Below are 22,413 nucleotides of genomic sequence, written 5' to 3'. Positions count from 1 at the left end.
CCCTGGAAAAATAATCCTCAAAATCATTCTTTTGTGATAAAACCCTCAGCAAATTAGGACTAGGATGAAATTTTGTAAACCTGATAAAGGATATCTATGAAAACTTGTAGCTTAATAATTTAATAGTTTCACCCCAAATCAAGAACATGACCAGCATCCCTCTCTCACCACTTCTCTTGGAGTACTGTAAGTAATAACATGTTCACCAGCATTTCATGATATAAGATCAGTACACAAAAATAAACTGCATTTCTCTACACTGTGATAAGCAACCAAAAGAAAAACTAAGAAATTAAAAAATAATTCTATATTCAATGACATTAAAAAGAATAAAATACATAGGAATCAATTTAACAAAGGTGCAAGACAAGCACAATAATAACTACAAAATAGTGTTGAAATAAAAGAAAGAGGATCTACATGACTAGGAAAAACATCTCAGGTTTGTGGATCAGAAAACTTAATATTGTCCAAATGGCAATAGTATTGAAATTGATTTGCAGATCCTAACGAACTTTGTAACAGAATCTTAGCTGGCTTCTTCTGAGGAATTGGCAAGTTGATTTAAAATTCACATAGAATTCAAAGGGACACAGAATAGCTAAAATGATGTTGAAAAATGAGATTAAAGTTGTAGGACTCACATTTCTTGATTTCAAAACCTACTCCAAAGCAAAAATAAAATGTGGTCCTACAAGATGGGTAAACATATAGATAAATGGAATAGGATTTAGAGTCCAGAAATTAACCCACATGTCTATGGCCCATGGAATTTTGAGAAAGGTGCCCTGGCCATTGAACGGGGCAGACACTCTTCAAAAAATGGTGCTGGAACAACTACATAGCCACATGCAATAGAATAACCTGTTGTCCTCACCTGGCCCTGAATGTAAAACTTAAATTAAAATGGTTGGGCAACCTTAATATCAGAGCTAAACTACAATTTTTAGTAGTAAACAAAAAAGTATGTAAGTCCATACGGTTTCAATCAATTCTTATATTTGATAATTGAAGCACAAACAATAAAAGGAAATGACATAAATCATATATCATTTAAATGTTAAGTTTCCAAGACCTGTTGAGTTTCTAACATTTATATAAATGGCATCAAATTGCATGCATCTACTGTCAATTGCTTTTCTTTTGTGAACACTACAGCTTTGAGATTAATACATTTGAAGATTTTGAAATCCAGCTCATTCATTTTAATGGTTGGGATATGTAATACCTCCCATGATAGGAATAAACTGCAAAAAACTAAAAACTTGGTGCTTCAAAGGACACTATCAAGAAAGTAAAAAGATATCTATAGAATAGGAAAAACATGTTGCAAATCATAATCTGATAAGAAACTGTGTAAGGAATATATGAAGACATATTTTTTCAATTAAATTATTTAAAAATTCTTTTTTCTTTTATTTTTAATTTGTTCCAATTAGTTATACATGACAGTAGAATACATTTTGACACATTGTACACAAATGGAGCACAAGATTTCCTTCCTCTGGTTGTACATGGTACAGACTCACACCAGTAAAATTCTTAAGCCTCAAAACAAAAAGACAAATACTTCAGGTAATTGTGGGCAAAAGATATGGATACACATTCTTTAAAATAATGAATCTGAATTATCTTTCCTATGTACATAGATGAACACCTCATAGTGAATTTCCACATCATGTACCTCCACAAGCCTGGCATCCTAATTAGAATAAGGTATACTTTATGTTTTTATAAATATGTCATGCATATCTAAAAAGAACAAATAAAAAGTGATTAACATTGCTTGTTATCAGTAACCAACAGGAAAATGCAAATCAAAACCACATAACTTGCCATCTCACATACACTACAATGTCTAAAAGAAGAGATGGAAACAGGAAGTGTTAGAAAATAAGTGAAGTAATTGGAACCCTCATACACTTTGGGTAAGAATATTAAATGGTACAGCTATTATGGAAAACGCTGACAGAAGTACTTTGTAAGGCAGCAATTTCACTCCTGAGTATACACTCAGATGAAATTGAAAACTAGAGTTCACAAACAAGTTTCACACTAATGTTCATAACGGCACCATTCATAATAGCCAAAAGGTCAAAATAACATAAATGTCTATCAACTGATGAAAGGATAACTAAATTGTAGTATATCTATACAATGGAATATTATTTGGCCATAAACATGCAGTACTGATATATATTTCACTTGGAAACAAAATGCTAAATGATATCACCTTACATCACAAAAGACCACATATTCCATGTCACCATTTTTATAATGTATACATCATATGCAAAGCTAAAGAAATAGAAAATACAGTAGTGTTTGTTTAGGGTAAATGACTTTGAAAGCTGACGGTTAAAAGATAATGAGTTTTCTGAGTTTTAACAATGGTGAGGGCTGCACATATCATTTATCATGCTAAAAATTATGGAATTTTACATTTTAAGGAATCATATAGTATGTAAATAATATCTTAATGAAGTTGTTATTTTAAAAGAAAAAAAGAAACAGTGATCCACATACTAATTATAAGAAAAATTGGACGGAAGACATCTGAACCAAGGACCTTCTTGGCTTTATTCACAAATGGATCTTGTGGATTGTTGAGGGAATTGACATTAACTCCAAAAGATGTGCTAATGATCACGTCCATGTTGTAGCTCCCCAAAATTCTGAGTAGAGAAAGAAATGTAAAATTTTAATCTGAACTGCTGTACTCTCCTACTACACATGCTGGAAGAAGTGATATGAGCACATTCACACACTGTCAGAAATATCTGTTGATCAAATGACTAGTCCATGCTCCTATCAAATGGCATGAGGCAGCTGCCCCTGTGCCAGGGAGTTAGGGACACTAGGGTAGTGAGCTCAAGGAGTTCAGTCACAGAGAGACAGACACCCATAATCAGATAAATTACATCAGTGAGTGGAGTGTAGATGATAAAAGATGATTACATATGGAGCTTCAGCAGGACCAGGGCGTTATAATTGACTCCTGGTAGGGGATCCAAGATAGGTGACCTTGACCTAGGTCCTGCCTAGCACAGTCTGTACCCAGAGCTGATTCCTCTCTAGCACATCACATAACAGCAACACCCTGTTCTGAGAGGCAGAAACATTGTCCCCCCTTCTCTGCACCCACTGCTACAGCTCCTGAGAGGTCCTGCACTCCAAGACCCAAAGTGGCCCCAAGGGCAGAATCTCGCAAAAGGGAATGAGTAAGAATATCCTCATTTAAAACATTGAAAATTTCCTCAAAATGTACTTGGATGAGCTCACAACTTGGGGAACATATTCTCTCAGATTTCCCAAGACAGTATCAGTGGTTGTTCATGGGTCAAAATAACCCATTTTATACAACAAATGATATGGTAGTTGTAATCCATATCCTTTCAGGACCTTATCTCTGTTGAGACTGGAGAAAGAAGTGGTGAGAATATTTCATATTTTGTATTTTGCTGATATTCTCAGTGCAACCATGAAGAGATTTGTTGTTCCATAACCTGCATTGTATCTTTCTTTTTAAAATTTTTTAAAATAATTTGTTTTAGTTGTAGAGGACAGCATGCCTTTATTTTATCAGTTTATTTTTATGTGGTGCTGAGGATCAAACTCAGTGCCTTACACATGCTAGGCAAGTGTTCTGCCACTGAGCTACAACCCTAGCCCTGTGTTATATCTTTCTATCCCTGCTCAATAGGTACCAGAAACTTCCCCCCATCCAACATTCCCTAGGCTCTACCCTCAACTTCTGAGTGATCATGTTCTTCATTGTAAAACATGTGTTTTGACTTACATAATATCCACATTGATGATCAAGCAGATAAACTAATTCTGTTTTTGTACACAGATGTCCCAGCACCCTGCCTCATCCTAGGAGCCTCTCCTCCTTGGGTGGCCCATTGTGGTTGTGACAGCACACACTTACTTTTGTCTGGTCAGGGGAGTAGCTCAACAGTGGTAATTTCAGTTCCCTGGCAGGCTGCTGGAAGGTCTTAAAACAGCTCAGAACCCCAGAGCTGCCTGCTACTTACTCTTTCACAGTGACAGGCTCGCCTTTCTTCACTTCCTGGCTCAGGTACTTCACCAATGCGTCTCCATTTTGGTTAATGATGGGGATCATCTAAGCACAAAACACAACTCCACCCACAGTTAGAGGAGAATCGAGTCCCCGAGGCTCTGGTTTTCCCAGGATTATAAAGTATGAGATGTTTATAATGAATCAAATAATATCTCTTCTAGGACATAAAGACAAAAGGTGATTTGAAATTTTTAATTAGTTCTTTTTATTTATACATAACAATGTTTCCTTTTGAAATAATTATAAAAGCATGGAAAAATAATTTGTTCTAACTCCCAATACTTCCCCTTTCTCTCCTCTCTTCCTTCCCTCTGATCCCTTCCTTCTACTCTATTGATCTTTCTGATATTTACTTTTAGTTTTTTTTTAATTAGGAATTTCAAACTTAGTGGAATATTCTTTGGAAAACGATGATATTCTCACGTATGTCCCATCCCCAAATCCTTATTTAAGATTCTAACTAAAGTCCTCTTAGTTTATTACCTCCTTGAGTTTCCCACTGGAGAACACTGGCGACAGCAAGACTCGAAGTCTCTTCCACTCTTCATCCCTTGCTGCAAAGAGAGCTTTTTGCACAAATCCCAATGGCAAAACTACCTGAAGTTCACAAAGAAAAAGACATTTTGTATGAGGTATGTTTTGGAAGTCTCCACATTGTAGAGAACTTGTTAAATAGGCATCAGTTTTTTTAATCAGTTATTTACTGAGTGTCTACTAGGGGGCAGGCCCTGTGCTAGATGCTCCATAAACTTTTATCCCAAATTCCTCTTCTCTTGTGAGGGTAGAGGGGGTACCCAGCCACCAGATGTGTGTTCAGTATTTATATTACAGCTGCTGTGTAAATACAAAGGCCCCTCATGGTAGGTAAACTGTTCTCCCAGGGGACAGAGAGCATTATGACCTAGGGCATCCTATACAGGCAGCACAGGAAAAAACTGATTGATGACAGTCATCCAGATAACCTTGGAAAACTAGGTTGCCCAGACCAGTTATGCTTTTCCATATATGTACAGCATGAATATCTTGCAAGGGATGCCAGGATATAGCCACTTAAAAATAGTAGCTAATAACTTAAAAGATTAGGAACTTCTTCTCAATTCTGAAAAAATAATGCAATTATATGGAAGTACTTTTTTTGAATCATCCCCCACTACACACACATGGAGGGACAGAAGGAAAAGGAAAGATAATTATGTTTCCCAGCTTGAGACTGGCCTGTCAATCCAACCTGCTCGAAGCTGTCATTCAGCTTCCAACACTGTGTTTTATTTATAAAGGTATACATCCAGTGCTCATTCATGATGAAAGCTCAAAACACTAGGAAGAAAAAAAAAACTTCTTCAATCTGAAAGAGACTCTATATACTAAAAAACCCAACACCAACAACAAAGACCTTCAGCTAACATAACATTTACTGGTGAAATGGTGAATCTATTCTCCTAAGATCAGTAACAATTTAATGTTTTCTACTTTTATCATTCTTATCCAATATTACCATACTGTAAATCCTTACTGGAGCAATGGGACAATGTTTTTTAAAAGGCATGTAAATTGGAAATGAAAGAACCTGAAGTGACCCTGTCTTCAGGGGACAAAATTACCAATGTGGAAAATCTCAAAGAATATTTTAAAACTTCTAGAAGTATTAAATAGGTTCACCAAGGTGTAAGATACAGTATTAACATGCAAAAACAAGCTACATTTCTATATAACAACAAGGGAAATGTGAAAAAAAACATTAAAAATACAATACTATTCACTGTCACTCCAAAGAAAATGAAACACATTAGGAACAGATATAAAAAAAAGTACAGGATTGCTATGTTGAAAACTATAAAATGTTGATCAAAGATATTAAAGAAAATCTCAAGAAATGGAGAAGCATAACATGGATTGAAAGATTCAATCCAGAAATGATACAGATATTCTCCAAATTATTCTATAGATTTGATTGAATTCTTATCAAAATCTCACCAAGTGGGTTTTTGCAGACAAGCTTATTCTGAACTTGTATGAAAAATTAAAGGACCAACATAAATAAAGTGGGAGGGCTGGGGATGTGGCTCAAGCGATAGCGCGCTCGCCTTGCATGCGTACGGCCTAGGTTCAATCCTCAGCACCACATACAAACAAAGATGTTGTGTCTGCCGAATATTAAAAAAAACTCTCTCTAAATAAATAAATAAATAAATAAATAAATAAATAAATAGAATAAATAAATAAAGTGGGAGTGAAACAGACAAATTGAGTCAGTCTTAGCAGGTTAACAAACATAAGAGAAAATTAGGAGTTAAACAGTATGATAGTCTCTAATGCTAACTTAACACACCAGGAGACAGGAGTTTGAGAAGTCAGCTCAGCATTCTGAGGCTATGAAGTCATCAGAAAAACCAATAAGCCAGAGGCAAAGACCAGGTCATTACAATAAAACCCACTGAGAGAGGCCACTAGTCTGCCCTGTTCTGATAATAATACTAGGGACTCCCCCAGATGAGGTGTCACATCGTTTTGAACTAAGGGGCAAATGCATGCATGGAAGTGTAACTGATGTGATTCTGCAATCTGTATACAGGGTAAAAATGGGAGTTCATAACCCACTTGAATCAAAGTGTGAAATATGATATGTCAATAACTATGTAATGTTTTGAACAACCAACAATAAAAAAAATTTTAAAAAATTTAAAAAAGTAAATTTTAAAAATGGAAAAAAAGAAAAGTTAAGATGGTAACTTCTTGGTTAAAATATATATAGTTGTAGACGGACACAATATCTTTATTTTATTTGTTTTTTTTTTTTTATGTGGTGCAGGGGACTGAACCCAGCACTTTACACATGTTAGGCAAGCACTTTACCACTGAGCCACACAACCCTGGCCCCAGGATGATAACATATTTTTTCCTTTGCTTTATTAACATAGTCACCATCCCCCAAGGTAGGTACTTAAAATGGTAATGAGACTCATTGCAAGAAAAAACACAATGGAGAGAAGAGCACAGGCACAACTAAAATAAAACAGAGTGAGAAATAGACACACCCTATCAGCCCAAATGGATGCTTGACAATGGTGAAAACAGAATGATCAGAGGGAGGACAGTCTTTCTAAAGATGGTACTGAAACAACTGGACTGTCACAGGCCAACAAAACAAGACAACAACAACAAATGAACCCTCACCGTGTTTTACAATGAGCATGACATAGATCATAGGTTTTTATGTAAATTGTAAAGTCTATAACTTTTAGGAGAGAAACAAGAACAACATAGAAGTCAGAGGCAAAGCTTTTCATGTATTAGCCTCCCCCATAAAAGACAATACTTGTTCTTATGGAGACCCTGTTAAGAGGAAAAGACAAGTGACCATCAGGACTTTAAAAGACTAGCAAGAGGGAGCCTTGGGGATCACTATATCCCAAGAAAGCTGATGATTATATGGATTTATCCACAGCAGCAATTTTGCCCAATTGTACATAGGCACACACATACACAGGCACATAAAACTGATGAAATCTAAATAAGTTCTGTGGATTGTATCAATGTCAATTTCTGGTTACTCTAGTAACAGGAATAGACTACATTCAGAGATAAGTAATATGATATTCAAAGCATGTCAATTGGAAAAAACAGAAGAAAAGTTATATGAAACCTACCTGAACAGTTTTGGAGCAAATTTCTGTGAAGCTGTGATTACTCCAAGACACAAATTTAATCAATATATATTTGTATTTTTTAAAATGACCTGAGCATACACTTCACAGAAAATGACATACACTCAATCAACAAATATATGAAAAACTATTCATCTCTAGTAATCAGAGAAATGCAAATCAAAACCACTATCATGTCACTCCAGTCAGAATGGCAATTATTATGAAGATAAACAACAATGAATGTTGGGAGAAAAAGGCACAGTCATACATTGTTGGTGGGATTGCAAATTGGTGCAGCCAATATGGAAAGTAGTATGGAGATTCCTTGGAAATCTTGAAATGGAACCACCATTTGACCCAGCTATCCCTCTCCTTGGTCTATACCCAAAGGACTTAAAATCAGCATACTACAGGACACAGCCACATCAGTGTTTATAGCAGCACAATTCACAATAGCTAAACTGTAGAACCAACCTAGATGCTCTTCAGTGGATGAAAGGATAAAAAAAAGGGTGGGAATATATACACAATGGAATTTTACTCCACAATAAAAGAGAATGAAATCATGGCATTTGTAGGTAAATGGATAGCACTGGAGAAGATAATGCTAAGTGAAGTTAACCAATCCCAAAAAAAAAAAAAAAAAAAAAAAAAAAAACAAATGCTCGAATGTTTTCTCTGATATAAGGAAGCTGATTCATAGTGGGTTGGGGAAGGGGAGCATGGGAGGAATGGATGAACTCTAGATAGGGCAGAGGGGTTGCAGGGAAAGGAAAGGGGAGGGGTTAGCAAAAATGATGCAATGTGATACACATCATTATCCAAAGTACATGTATGAAGACATGAATTGGTGTCAACATACAACCATATACAACCATAGATATGAAAAATTGTGTTACATATGTGTAATAAGAATTGTAATGCATTCTGCTGTCATTTATTTTTTAAAAAATCAATTAAAAAAAAGAGAAAGAAATTTAAAAAAATGCTTACCGGATGATTTGTAAAAACAGAATAATGTTCTTTCACCAGAACTGTTTTGATCATCTCTGGATCCGTAATAACCAACACAGGCTGTGGACCATCATACAATCTGTGGTGGGAAAGAAGAGCTCATTAAACCTACTAAGCCATATTTTTCAGTTGGAGCAACACCCAGGAATCCAAACTGATATTCCATAATCCATATGCCTGACTCTAGAATGCACAGTGACACTAGATACAAGTTCAAGGTAGGTGATGACACACAACAAGATTCTGGCCATATAAAATAAAGGTCATGTAACTGAAGCAGGGAAGAGATATTTAAAGATGAAAAAAAATCTTTATAAGAAGAGCCTGGTCGGAGATGTCTAAATGGTGCGTACATGTTTTCTATCTCATTCTCCAATAATTTTTGTATTTAAAAATATTTCATAATCAGTGCAGTTTTAATCTGCACTTCTCTAATTGCTAGATATGTTGAACGTTTTTTATATATTAATTGATCGTTTGTATTTCTTCTTTTGAGAAGGGTCTGCTCAGTTCTTTTGCCCATTTATTGATTGGGTTATTTGATTTTTTGGTGTTAAGCTTATTGGGTTGTTTGTATATTGTGAATATTAACACCATAAATTAAGTGCAGGAGGCAAAGATTTTATCCACTTCTGAAGGTTCTCTTTTTATGCTTTAATTGTTTCTTCTGATGTGAAAGGATATTAAATTAGAGAAAAGTAGACAAGTAAATTATTAAGTTCTTACAAGTGCTTAAGATGCAAGAGACAGCTGGGGTTGTATCAGTGGGACTCAGTCCTGTATGCTCTTTCCACTCAAAAAATGGCTTTTATGAGCCATGCCAGTTAGGCAGGATTATAGGGCCAGCTCTTCAGTTTTTAGGACTTGATGAGAGAAGATGAAGAGGGAGGAAGAGGCAAAGCCATCTCCCACTTGCTTATAGAACACAAGAACTACAATAATACCTCTGGAGCTGCCTTCACCAAGCATTATTAAGAAAATGGCTGCTGAAATTAGCTGATGTTACCCTAGCAGATTATGAAGTACACAAGGTCATGGAAACACAGTGGTTTAAAATGTACTGACCATCCATTCTTCAAAGTCAGTAAAATGAGGTAGGCAGAGAAATCCCTGTGTACACTTCTATTGAAAACTCCTAATTGACAGGGAAAAACAAATGAAATCCCCAAGACTTTACACTTGCAGAGAAAGTTAAAATAAAAGAAAGCAGAGGTCAAATCATTTCCCAATCTATTCAACTCTCTCTCAGCTTTTCTTTCAAAAGTACATAATAACCCCAAAATTTATATAAAGGTCACTTTTATTCAATGTGGCAATCTTGAAAGGAGATTAAGCCATGCATGGTGAACATTTTAGGAAGGTCTGACTTAATGCCTCCTATGCAGTATTAAAGGCTCCTAATGAAGAAAAAAATGGAAAAGGGGGTAGAGGCTGGGCACTGGAGAGAAGGTGAGGCCAAGAGTTTTTGGGTCATCAGAGACTGAGAAAAGTCAGAAGTATGACATTCTTGGCTTTGAACCTTGACACCTGGTGAAATATGGGACCCTTGGCAGGAGGAGGAGCCTCTAAAAGCTTTATGATAATTAATTCCCAGTAATAGCTCTAGACAGGCATTGTCCTCTTGCCCTGGAGTGCCTCATCCAACAAGTCGACCAAAGGGAAGTTTCCAAAATACTCACCCCCACATTTTCCCATACTTTTCATGACATTGGACATCATACTGCCAAAAACCCTGGGTGGAGAAACAAGAGAATTTATATTGTTATTTTGAAAATATTGAACCCTGCTTCTAATTCAGGAACCAATGATTCCAATCCCTTGAAATCAGACTGGAATATGGTCCATCACTGGCAGTTAGAGGGAAGCTCTTATTCTAAGACATCCAAAGGCAAAGAAGAGAAAATAAATGGGATATTAGTGTTCAGAGCCACAGTTTAGTCGGAATGAGGCCTGGCATTTTGCTAGAGGGAATGGTTGAAAGGTGACCCTGCTCTGGGATTAGGGTGGCTCCAGGATTAGGGCGGATCCTGCTGGGATTAGGGCGGATCCTGTTGCTTTAGGCACTCACTTCTTTGGAGTTCAGGCCAGTGGAGGGAGTGTGTTTCCAGGAAGTGTGTGTAGAGTGCGGGTGAGAGTTCTGGCATAAAGAGTTGCTGTTTGAACCTACAAGACTTTGTGGCGGCTCGGTTAATTTGTGCCCAGCCAGACTGCGGCATATTAGAAAGGGGAATTTAGAGTCCATCTTGAATTTTCTTGAAGCATTGTACATATTGAAGAAATTATCCTCTTTTTTTTTTTTTTTTAGACAAGGTATTGCCATGTTTCCTACAATGACCTTGAATTTGTGATTCTCCTGCCTCAGCCTCCAGAGTGGTTGGGACTACAGCTGTGTGCCACAGTTTCACTAGTTATCCTTGAGTATGAATATGAAGCAAGTCTAGTTTTCTGTATCATTTTCTCATGTGCATGGACTGTTTTGAAATCCTGCCAACTTTGAATCATTCCCTCCACCTGAATGTGAAAAAAATCAAAGCTGAGAGAAAGTGAGTGAGTTTCCCAGGGACATTCTCAAGGCCACTTCACTCATTTTTCCCCAGATCTTTTTTCATTTCTCTCATGAATCTCCCTAGAATACTGGGGAAATGAGGAAGTTCAAGGCACCAGTCACCTCTAAGTTGACCTTATTGATGTGAGTAGTTTAGCTGGTTATTTCACTACTGTGACCCTGACAAGAACCATGTAGAAAACTAAGATTTACTGGGCTCACATTTTCAGAGGTCTCAGTTCATACATCGCTTCCTCTGTTGCTGTGGTCTGTGGTGAGGCAGAATAACATGGCAGAAGAGTGTGAAGGAATAAAGCAGCTCAGGACGTGGCACCAGGAAGCAGACAGAAACTCCACTAACCAGGGACAAAATGTATGCCCTGAAGCCAGGCCCTCAGTGACCCACCTCTTCCATCAACACCCTACCTGCTTACAGTTGCCCCCAGTTAATCCTTACTGAGGAAATAGTGTAGAGTAGATTAAGGCTTTCACAATTCAATCACTTTATTTCTGAACTTTTTTACATTGCCTCACACATGAGCTTCTGAGGGATACCACCACCATAACAGTGATTCTCATGCATGTTGTGGAGTGAGAAAGAATAAGTAAGGATTGTCAAAATGGAGTCACCTTCCGTTTTTCCAGCTCAACGTGGAAAAGATGGAGAGATGCCACTCCTACCCATGGGAGTCAACAAATTAAGGACTTGCTCTAAGTTTTTTCTTCTAACACTTAAAAAGAAATCTTCCTATTGCTATGTTTCAGGGATGATGTTTTCATGATGCACAGGGAGACCCCCAATTATGTGGATCTTACAGCCTGTCTAGTATACTGTTGATCTGGAAAGCGTGAATAGGAAATAATGCCTTTTCAGCAGGAATAGCAGAATGGAATTCTCAGGGGGTCAGGGGGTCTATAATTGTCAGGGGGGTCTATAATTCTGCTCAGAATTATAGAATTAGAGTGTGATAAATAAGCCTCAGTGTTTGGAAGAGATAATCTGAGCAGAGTGTAGCCTATTTTTCTGGCCTCTGGTTTTGAGCTCATGAATTTCTGTCAGTAGTCAGGCCCTGAGTCAGATATCTAAATGGGTTAATGACAAAGGCTTGATGAAAATTCACATTTCTTGTGGAACATGTTACATTCCATTCAGTTAACTTAAATTTTAATTTTTGTAAATCATGTGATTACTGCTCATTTTATATGTGATACTGCCTTTGTTGAAAAACAATACACAGCTTGTGTTTAATTATGTGAAATCCATAGACAAGGGCTACCTCATCCCATTCATACTTATTCATTGCTAAGACTCACTGCTAGGGTGCTATCTTTGAATGATAAGAAGAAATGCAGAATGCTGTCATTTCATCTGGTAAATCCTCCAAATATGTCACAGGAAGTAAAACTTGGGTGAAGCCATGGAAATAACCACAGGGTATTTGCACATTCAGAAATTAAGTATGTGCAAATTATTGACTTATGAATGCTTGGGTTACTTCAGAAACTGTAGTTTCAATGACATTAATGAGGATTTTTTATTTACAAAGGGACTCATGAGATCTTGCAAAGAATAGGAGTGTTTGAAGGTGTTTACCATGCCCTCTTTCACAGACTTTTTGCTCAAATACTAATCGTCCTGGAAATGTGCACCCAGCAAGTTAAACATCTTTTTTATGATGAATTCAAAGTCTGAACAACATCGTGAAGATCAAATGCAGATGTACCAGAGATACGAGCTGTTCCACTGAGGCTCTTGAAGAGCTGACATCAGAGCTCCAGGGAAAACCTGGCCATGCTCCAGGAGGGGCCTGAACATTGTTTCTCAAAGGATAAAAACTACTAAATTTCTCCTGAAGATGGACATTTTTACTGATGGCACTAAACTGGCATTTGTACTCAGGAGAAAAAATAGAGGGAGCTCAAGCACACTCACCTTGCGGTAGTGCAGAAGAGTTCCAAATAAAGGCAGAGGTGTTGGCCCAGGTATTCCCAGCTTCTTAAATAGCCCATGAGAATAGGTTCCATATCTATAAAGTGAAATAGAAAGCCAGGGCACCCTGATTGTCATTCTATAGATAAGGGCCTGACCAGTCTCTGACTCAGAAACTGGACCAGGCAATGAGGGAGGTAACATGTAGGTGTTACATAACAACAAAAACTCCAATGGCACATTCTGTTTTCCAACACCACTTAGAGATAACTTCCTGCCACAAGAGGCACAATGATTAGGTAAAAAACTTGAGTCTGGTAGAAGATGGCCGCTGCGTACGGGGGTTGCTGAAGTGCTGAGTGTGGGGCTCTGAGCAGCGGCTTTAATTGAGATTTCACGCAGCTTGTTAGAGCTCCTATCACCTTTAATCTGTAGCGGACCACCTTGCCAAGCAGCAGAAAAAACAAAGAGATTGAAAGAAAGACGCTTTTCTGCTCAGAGCCGTGGGTGCTTTGCGCCCATCTGCTGCCTCTTTCACTTCGCTCCCAGCAGAGAAGCTGAATGCGTAATCAGCAGCGGATTGTAAGTACCTGAGACAAAGAAAGCTCAGTACACCCCCTCTTTTTTTTTTTTAATATTCTCTCTGGTTCGCATGCTTCTCATGTCTCAGCACTAACAATCCCACTGAAATAACTAGTCGGCCCACCTGAACTCACAGAGGTAAAAGCCAACTGAGCACCATAGCCGGACCCAGGGAATCAGGAGGGAGGTGGGACCTGCAGCGCAGAACTCCTGGCTATTGCTTGCACCAGCTACCAGGGGAGTTGCTACCTGAGGGCAAACAAGTTCACTGGGGGCCCTCAGCCCCAAGCCATACAAACTTATGGTCTGAGGGAGACAAACAGAAAGGGTGTGGCCAGGCATCCATGAAAACAGAGCTCCCAGGAGCAGCAGACCCAGCATGTAGCCAGTATTGTGGTAAGCGTCACAGGTGAGCGGGGCCTGGATTGAGGAACCACAAGAGAAGGCCCTAGGCACTCAGGATTGGAGACCTGCACAGTCTGGAAAGAAGAGCTGAGACACAGTGATTGGTTCCCACCTATTAAGAAGAGAAGCCTGGCAGAGTGGGCATAGCTCCACCTACTGGAAGAGAAGTTAATCGAGCTCTATGACTGCATTTATTATTATTTTTTTAATGATCATTATTAGTACTTTTTTATTTTATTTTTACTTTGTGTTGTTGACGTAGTTGTTGTTCTTTAACTTTCTTATTAATGGTTTCAATTTTTTAATTCTTTTTATTCTATTATGGTTACTATTATTTTTTAAACTTTAACTTCCATTTTTTATTATCACTATAATTTTTTGTTGTTGTTGTTTTTTGTTTTAAATTTTTATTTTTTCGTTTTTTCTGTCTTTCTTTTCACTTTTTTTCTTCTGTCTTTTCATTTCTTTTCAATTTTCTTACTTCCACTTTCCTGAATTCTACCTGCCTACACTCATTCTCTTTAGTGACTTCTTCCCTTCCCTTCTAATATCTCTCCTCCCAAGCATCAAATAAATCTATAAGAGTAAACAGTAACTCAACAGTCAAACAGAACAAGAAGTAACATGAGCAAAAAAAAGCAAGGAAGAAAAGGAGTACAAACAATGAAGGACAGCCTAAATATTCAGGAGGACCTAGAGTCATCAGAAAAATGGCCATATAAAGAACTCAAGGAACACCTTAGACAGATGGAAAAGAACCCTAAAGATCACATTGAAAATGAATTACATAAACAGATAAAAGAAGAAGTTAAGCATCTTTATCAGGAGATAGAGATTATTTTAAAAAATCAAACAATAATTCTAGAAATGAAGGAAATGATAAACCAAATTAAAAACTCAATCGAGAGTATCACCAACAGAGTGGAGCAAGTAGAAGCCAGAATGTCAGATAATGAAGACAAAATATATCATCTTGAAAGGAGTCTAGCCAACTCAGGCTGGTAAAAAATCACGAGAAAAACATCCAAGAGATTTGGGATAACATAAAAAACCCAAACTTACAAGTCATCGGGATAGAAGAAGGCACAGAGATTCATACCAAGGGAATGAGTAACCTGCTGAATGAAATACTTACAGAAAACTTTCCAGAAATAAAAAAGGAAACAGATATACAAATTGTAGATGCATACAGGACACCGAGCACACAAAATCACAGTAGACCAACGCCAAGACACATTGTTATGAAGATATCCAACATACAGAACAAAGAGAAAATATTAAAAGCTACAAGAGAAAAGAGGCAGATTACATTTAGGGGTAAACCAATAAGGTTAACAACGGATTTTTTATCACAGATGCAGAAAGCGAGAAGATCCTGGAACAATGTATTTCAAACACTGAAAGACAATGGATGCCAACCAAGAATTTTGTATCCAGCAAAATTAAGCTTCAGGTATGACAGCAAAATAAAAATCTTCCAGGATAAACAAAAGCTAAAAGAATCCGTAGCCAGAAAACCAGCATTGCAAAGCATCTTGAGCAAAACATTACATGAGGAAGAAATGAAAAACAATGACCAAAACCATCAGTGGGAAGTGCCTCTATAAAGTCAGAGGGCGGGGGGAAAGCTAATCTTGGAGAAACAAACTAAAAGAAGATAAATAATCAAACATGGCTGGAAGTACAAACCATACATCAATAGTAACTCTAAACGTTAATGGCTTAAACTCTCCAATAAAGCGACATAGGCTGGAAACATGGATTAAGAAAACAAACCCAACAATATGCTGCCTCCAGGAGACACATCTGATTGGAAAAGACATACACAGGCTGAAGGTAAAAGGTTGGGAAAAAATATACCAAGCACACGGTCCTCGTAAGCAGGCAGGAGTGGCCATCCTCATATCGAATAAAATCGATTTCAAGACTAAATTAATCAAAAGGGATAAGGAAGGACATTATATACTGTTAAAAGGAACCATTCACCAACAAGACATAACAATTATCAATATTTATGCACCAAATAATGGTGCTGCGACATTCATGAAACAAATTCTCCTCAAGTTCAAGAATCAAATAGACCACAACACAATAATTATGGGTGACTTCAACACACCTCTCTCACCATTGGACAGATCTTCCAAACAAAAGTTGAATAAAGAAACTATAGAACTCAATATCACAATCAACAACCTAGACTTAACTGACATATATAGAATATATCATCCAACATCAAGTGGCTATACTTTTTTTTCAACAGCACATGGATCCTTCTCAAAAATAGACCATATATTATGCCATAGGGCATCCCTCAGTAAATATACAGGGGTGGAGATAATACCATGCATTTTATCTGATCATAATGCAATGAAAATGGAAATCAATGATAAAAGAAGGAAGGAAAAATCCTACATCACATGGAAAATGAACAATATGTTACTGAATGATCAATGGGTTACAGAAGACATAAAGGAGGAAATCAAAAAATTCCTAGAGATAAATGAAAATACAGACAAAACATATCGGAATCTATGGGACAAAATGAAAGCAGTTTTAAGAGGGAAATTCATTGCCTGGAGGTCATACCTCAATAAAAGGAAAAACCAACAAATAAATGAGCTCACACTCCATCTCAAAGACCTAGAAAAGGAAGAGCAAAACAACAGCAAATGTAGCAGAAGGCAAGAAATAATTAAAATCAGCGGAAATCAAAGAAATTGAAACAAAAGAAACTATTGAAAAAATTAACAAAACTAAAAGTTGGTTCTTTAAAAAATAAATAAGATCGACAGACCCCTAGCCATGCTAACGAAGAGAAGAAGAGAGAGAACTCAAATTACTAACATATGGGATGAAAAAGGCAATATTACAACAGACACTACAGAAATACAGAAGACAATTAGAAATTATTTTGAAAACCTATATTCCAATAAAATAGAGGATAGTGAAGACATCGATAAATTCCTTAAGTCATATGATTTGCCCAGACTGAGTCAGGAGGATACCCACAACTTAAACAGACCAATATCAATAGATGAAATAGAAAAAGCAATCAAAAGACTTCCAACCAAGAAAAGCCCAGGACCGGATGGGTATACAGCGGAGTTTTACAAAACCTTTAAAGAAGAATTAATACCAATACTTTTCAAGTTATTTCAGGAAATAGAAAAAGAGGGAGCTCAGCCAAATTCATTCTATGAGGCCAACATCACCCTGATTCCGAAATCAGACAAAGACACCTCAAAGAAAGAAAACTACAGACCAATATTCTGATGAACCTAGATGCAAAAATCCTCAATAAAATTCTGGCGAATCGGATACAAAGGCACATCAAAAAAATTGTACACCATGATCAAGTAGGATTCATCCCTGGGATGCAAGGATGGTTCAATATATGGAAATCAATAAATGTTATTCACCACATCAATAGACTTAAAGATAAGAACCATATGATCATCTCGATAGACACAGAAAAAGCATTCGACAAAGTACAGCATTCCTTTATGTTCAAAACACTAGAAAAACTAGGGATAACAGGAACTTACCTCGACATTATAAAAGTTATTTATGCCAAGCCTCAGGCTAGCATCATTCTCAATGGAGAAAAATTGAAGGCATTCCCCCTAAAATCTGGAACAAGACAGGGATGCCCTCTATCACCACTTCTGTTCAATATAGTTCTCGAAACACTGGCCAGAGCAATTAGACAGACAAAAGAAATTAAAGGCATAAAAATAGGAAAAGAAGAACTTAAATTATCACTATTTGCATATGACATGATTCTATACCCAGAAGACCCAAAAGGGTCTACAAAGAAACTACTAGAACTAATAAATGAATTCAGCAAAGTGGCAGGATATAAAATCAACACGCATAAATCAAAGGCATTTCTGTATATCAGCAACAAAACTTCTGAAATGGAAATGAGGAAAACCACTCCATTCACAATATCCTCAAAAAAAAATAAAATACTTGGGAATCAACCTAACAAAAGAGGTGAAAGATTTATACAATGAAAACTACAAAACCCTAAAAAGAGAAGTAGAAGAAGATCTTAGAAGATGGAAAAATATAAACTGTTCATGGATAGGCAGAACTAACATCATCAAAATGGCGATATTACCAAAAGTTCTCTATAAGTTTAATGCAATCCCAATCAAAATCCCAATGGCATTTCTTATAGAAATAGATAAAGAAATCATGAAATTCATGTGGAAAAATAAAAGACCCAGAATAGCAAAAGCAATTCTAAGCAGGAAGCGTGAATCAGGCGGTATAGCGATACCAAATTTCAAACTATATTACAGAGCAATAGTAACAAAGACAGCATGGTACTGGTACCAAAACAGGTGGGTGGACCAATGGTACAGAATAGAGGACACAGAGACTAATCCACAAAGCTACAACTATCTTATATTTGATAAAGGGGCTAAAAGCATGCAATGGAGGAAGGATAGCATCTTCAACAAATGGTGCTGGGAAAACTGGAAATCCATTTGCAACAAAATGAAACTGAATCCCCTCCTCTCGCCATGCACAAAAGTTAACTCAAAGTGGATCAAGGAGCTAGATATCAAATCAGAGAGTCTGCGTCTGATAGAAGAAAAAGTTGGCTCCGATCTACATATTGTGGTGTCGGGTTCCAAATTCCTTAATAGGACACCCATAGCACAAGAGTTAATAACAAGAATCAATAAATGGGACTTACTTAAACTGAAAAGTTTTTTCTCAGCAAGAGAAACAATAAGAGAGGTAAATAGGGAGCCTACATCATGGGAACAAATTTTTACTCCTCACACTTCAGATAGAGCCCTAATATCCAGAGTATACAAAGAACTCAAAAAATTAAACAATAAGAAAACAAATAACCCAATCAACAAATGGGCCAAAGACCTGAACAGACACTTCTCACAGGAGGACATACAATCAATCAACAAGTACATGAAAAAATGCTCACCATCTCTAGCAGTCAGAGAAATGCAAATCAAAACCACCCTAAGATACCATCTCACTCCAGTAAGACTGGCAGCCATTATGAAGTCAAACAACAACAAGTGCTGGTGAGGATGTGGGGAAAAGGGTACTCTTGTACATTGCTGGTGGGACTGCAAACTGGTGAGGCCAATTTGGAAAGCAGTATGGAGATTCCTGGGAAAGCTGGGAATGGAACCACCATTTGACCCAGCTATTGCCCTTCTAGGACTATTCCCTGAAGACCTTAAAAGAGCTTACTACAGGGATACTGCCACATCGATGTTCATAGCAGCACAATTCACAATTGCTAGACTGTGGAACCAACCCAGATGCCCTTCAATAGATGAATGGATAAAAAAAAATGTGGCATCTATACACCATGGAATATTATGCAGCACTAAAAAATGACAAAATCATGGAATTTGCAGGGAAATGGATGGCACTAGAGCAGATTATGCTTAGTGAAGCTAGCCAATCCCTAAAAAACAAATGCCAAATGTCTTCTTTGATATAATGAGAACAACTAAGAACAGAGCAGGGAGGAAGAGCAGGAAGAAAAGATCAACATTAAACAGATACACTAGGTGGGAGGGAAAGGGAGAGAAAAGGAAAATTGCATGGTAATGGAGGGAGACCCTCATTGTAATACAAAATTACACATAAGAGGTTGTGAGGGGAACGGGAAAATAAACAAGGAGAGAAATGAAATACAGTAGATGGGGTAGAGAGAGAAGATGGGAGGGGAGGGGAGGGGGGATAGTAGAGGATAGGAAATGTAGCAGAATACAACAGTTACTAATAGGGCATTGTGTAAAAATGTGGACGTGTAACAGATGTGATTCTGCAATCTGTATTTGGGGTAAAAATGGGAGTTCATAACCAACTTGAATCTAATGTATGAAACATGATATGTCAAGAGCTTTGCAATGTTTTGAACAACCAATTTAAAAAAAAGAATAGTTCCCAAAAAAGGCAGAGGTGTTGGCCCAGGAATTCCCAGCTTCTTAAAATATCCATGTGAATATGTCCCATATCTATAAAGTGGAAGAGAAATCCAGATCAAGCGATTGTGACTGTGTGTATATAGTGGCTCATGATCACTGATCAAGAATGGGAGCCATGAAGCCAGGCAGGTAACAGGTAGGCCCTCCCTAAATAACAACAAAAACTCCAATGGCCCTAATCACATCTGCTCATCATCTCCTCTCTCACATTCCCTGAGAGACTCCAAAATCACAATACTTAGCTCAGAGCAGCTAATTCCATCATTAGGCTCCGAATGCTACAGTGAATATCTGATATAAGTCCCCAAACATGAACTTAAAAATTCCTGAGCAATTCAGCCTAAATTTCTTCTAGGTCATTTCACTCACTGGTGTCAGTTCAGGAAGATGACTTGTTACCATCATGTTGGCCTCTCTAGTGGCCTCCAGTGGGGGCTGTCCCCACTCTGGGCCTTCTTCCCTCAGCAGAGAGGAATATTCTCCCACTTTTTCATAACTCCTATCTGGATGCCTTTTATTGCATCCCTCATCCATATTCTCTTTTACTCATCTGCTGTAAGAGATTAAGAACACTGGCATATGGGGAAACTGTTGAATAAGAATAACCAGCTGGGAAGGTATATTTAAAGACATGTGCAATCTACGTCATGGATGTATGTATTAGATTAATATTCCTTCAATTGTTCAAAAAAGATGGGTCATTTTTAAACAGATTGGTTTTTACAAATACAAAATCCTAGAGTCCTATTTTGACCTTCAGAAGGAACGTGAGGAACTTACCTCAAAAAAAATTGTACTATTGAACAGAATGAAATTAAAACATTTCCATTAATTTTAAAATGCCACTGGAGGGAAAATAGATGCAACAAAAGCCTGAATACCACCCTTTACTTCAATTGTTACAACCAGGTTTATATTTCCTATTTTCACATCATTATGAATGCCAACTCTCATAAAAGTGGATTTAAGGTAGAACTCAAAGGTCTCCTTGGGGCAATGTCTTCTACCCTCAGTCAGAAATAACTGCTCTTTTTACCTGATCCATGAAAACAGGAATCCCACTAATTTTTTAATATTTTTTTTAGTTGTTGGCAGACACAATACCTTTATTTTATTTATTTATTTTTATGTGGTGCTGAAGATCAAACCCAGTGCCTCACACATGCCAGATGAGCTCTCTCCCACTGAGCCACAACCCCAGCCCAGGAATCCCACTATTTAAAGGAATTCTTCTACTACATTATTTTATTCATGCTCCTGTACTGGAATATCGTGGGAAAATGTTTAAAATACAAAATTGGCTTGTTAACTTCTGTCTCTTCAAGCTGCCATTAGATTTCAAATCAAGAAAGAAACAAATCTCTACACTGATGATAACCTAAAGAAAAAAGTTCAAAATTTGTCCCAAGTCTTTGCTCAGTAGTTTCATCATTCATCAGTAGATGCATATTTCAGGGCTAAGGAATTGAGTTTTTGGAGGGAGGGCTGTTCCTGTGAAAGGGAAGAGAACAGAGGGAAGAACTCGTCTGAGCCTGTGGTAGCACCTGGGGTGCATTTGGTGCATTTTACAAATGGTGCTGGGACGTGGGAGGAGAAGCAGGAACCACCTGTTCCACAGGATACAAGCCTTCTACACATCTCTTGTACTGCACATAGAACACAAAAGATAAACAATGACACAGAAACTTATGAAGACTCCTCTTTACTCCCAGAATTCTGAAAGTTTGCAAAGGGTGCATCACTTTTCAGAAGGTGGCCAGTTGTTTGTAATCTGCCTCTACAGAACTCCGGCTGATTAATCTAGGTACAAACTGAGACTCAATCAGAAGTTCATCCTCCAAATCAAATGATATCACTAAAACTCCTAGTCACAGAAATGGGAAGTTTCAAGAGGAGAGGAACTGGGACAGTTACTCACAGGTAGAGGAGCACCAGGCTGATTCCCAGGAGAGCCCAGGTTTCCATGGAAAAGTTTGGGATCAGACCCATCACTACTTTCCTTCCAAAATTTTCTCCTCTGAGTTTGACTTCCAGCTATGTGAGCTATCTTTTCACTGGCGAAGGTGCCAAGCTTGCCTTCTGTGAGCAGCTGTGAGTCAATGAAGTCAGTCTGGCATATTTGTATGCTTGGAAAGGAAGTGGAGCTGGGTGTACAGCCAGTAGAAAAAACCACCTGTGCCCCACCCCCTATTGCAGAAGCCAGATGCCTCCTCCACCTTGGCAATTGG

General features: G+C 37.6%; 1 protein-coding gene across 1 annotated transcript in view; it reads right to left on the bottom strand.

Moving 5' to 3' along the window:
• Positions 1–22,174, bottom strand: part of LOC144256964 (cytochrome P450 3A9-like) — a 31,850-nt gene extending 9,676 nt beyond the window's left edge. Inside the window, exons 1-7 of the mRNA XM_077802898.1 lie at positions 22,104–22,174; positions 13,224–13,317; positions 10,425–10,477; positions 8,725–8,824; positions 4,568–4,681; positions 4,038–4,126; positions 2,527–2,675 (exon numbers count right to left, since the gene is read on the bottom strand). Of these exons, the coding sequence (XP_077659024.1) occupies positions 2,527–2,675; positions 4,038–4,126; positions 4,568–4,681; positions 8,725–8,824; positions 10,425–10,477; positions 13,224–13,317; positions 22,104–22,174 (670 nt within the window). The remainder of the gene's footprint in view (positions 1–2,526; positions 2,676–4,037; positions 4,127–4,567; positions 4,682–8,724; positions 8,825–10,424; positions 10,478–13,223; positions 13,318–22,103) is intronic.
• Between the last annotated feature and the right edge of the window lie 239 nt (positions 22,175–22,413).

This window comes from Urocitellus parryii, chromosome 9 (genome assembly GCF_045843805.1).
Source record: "Urocitellus parryii isolate mUroPar1 chromosome 9, mUroPar1.hap1, whole genome shotgun sequence".
NCBI classification, from domain to species: domain Eukaryota; kingdom Metazoa; phylum Chordata; class Mammalia; order Rodentia; family Sciuridae; genus Urocitellus; species Urocitellus parryii.
The sequence above is the reverse complement of the archived record's forward strand: the minus strand, read 5'-3'. Positions and strand labels throughout refer to the sequence as shown.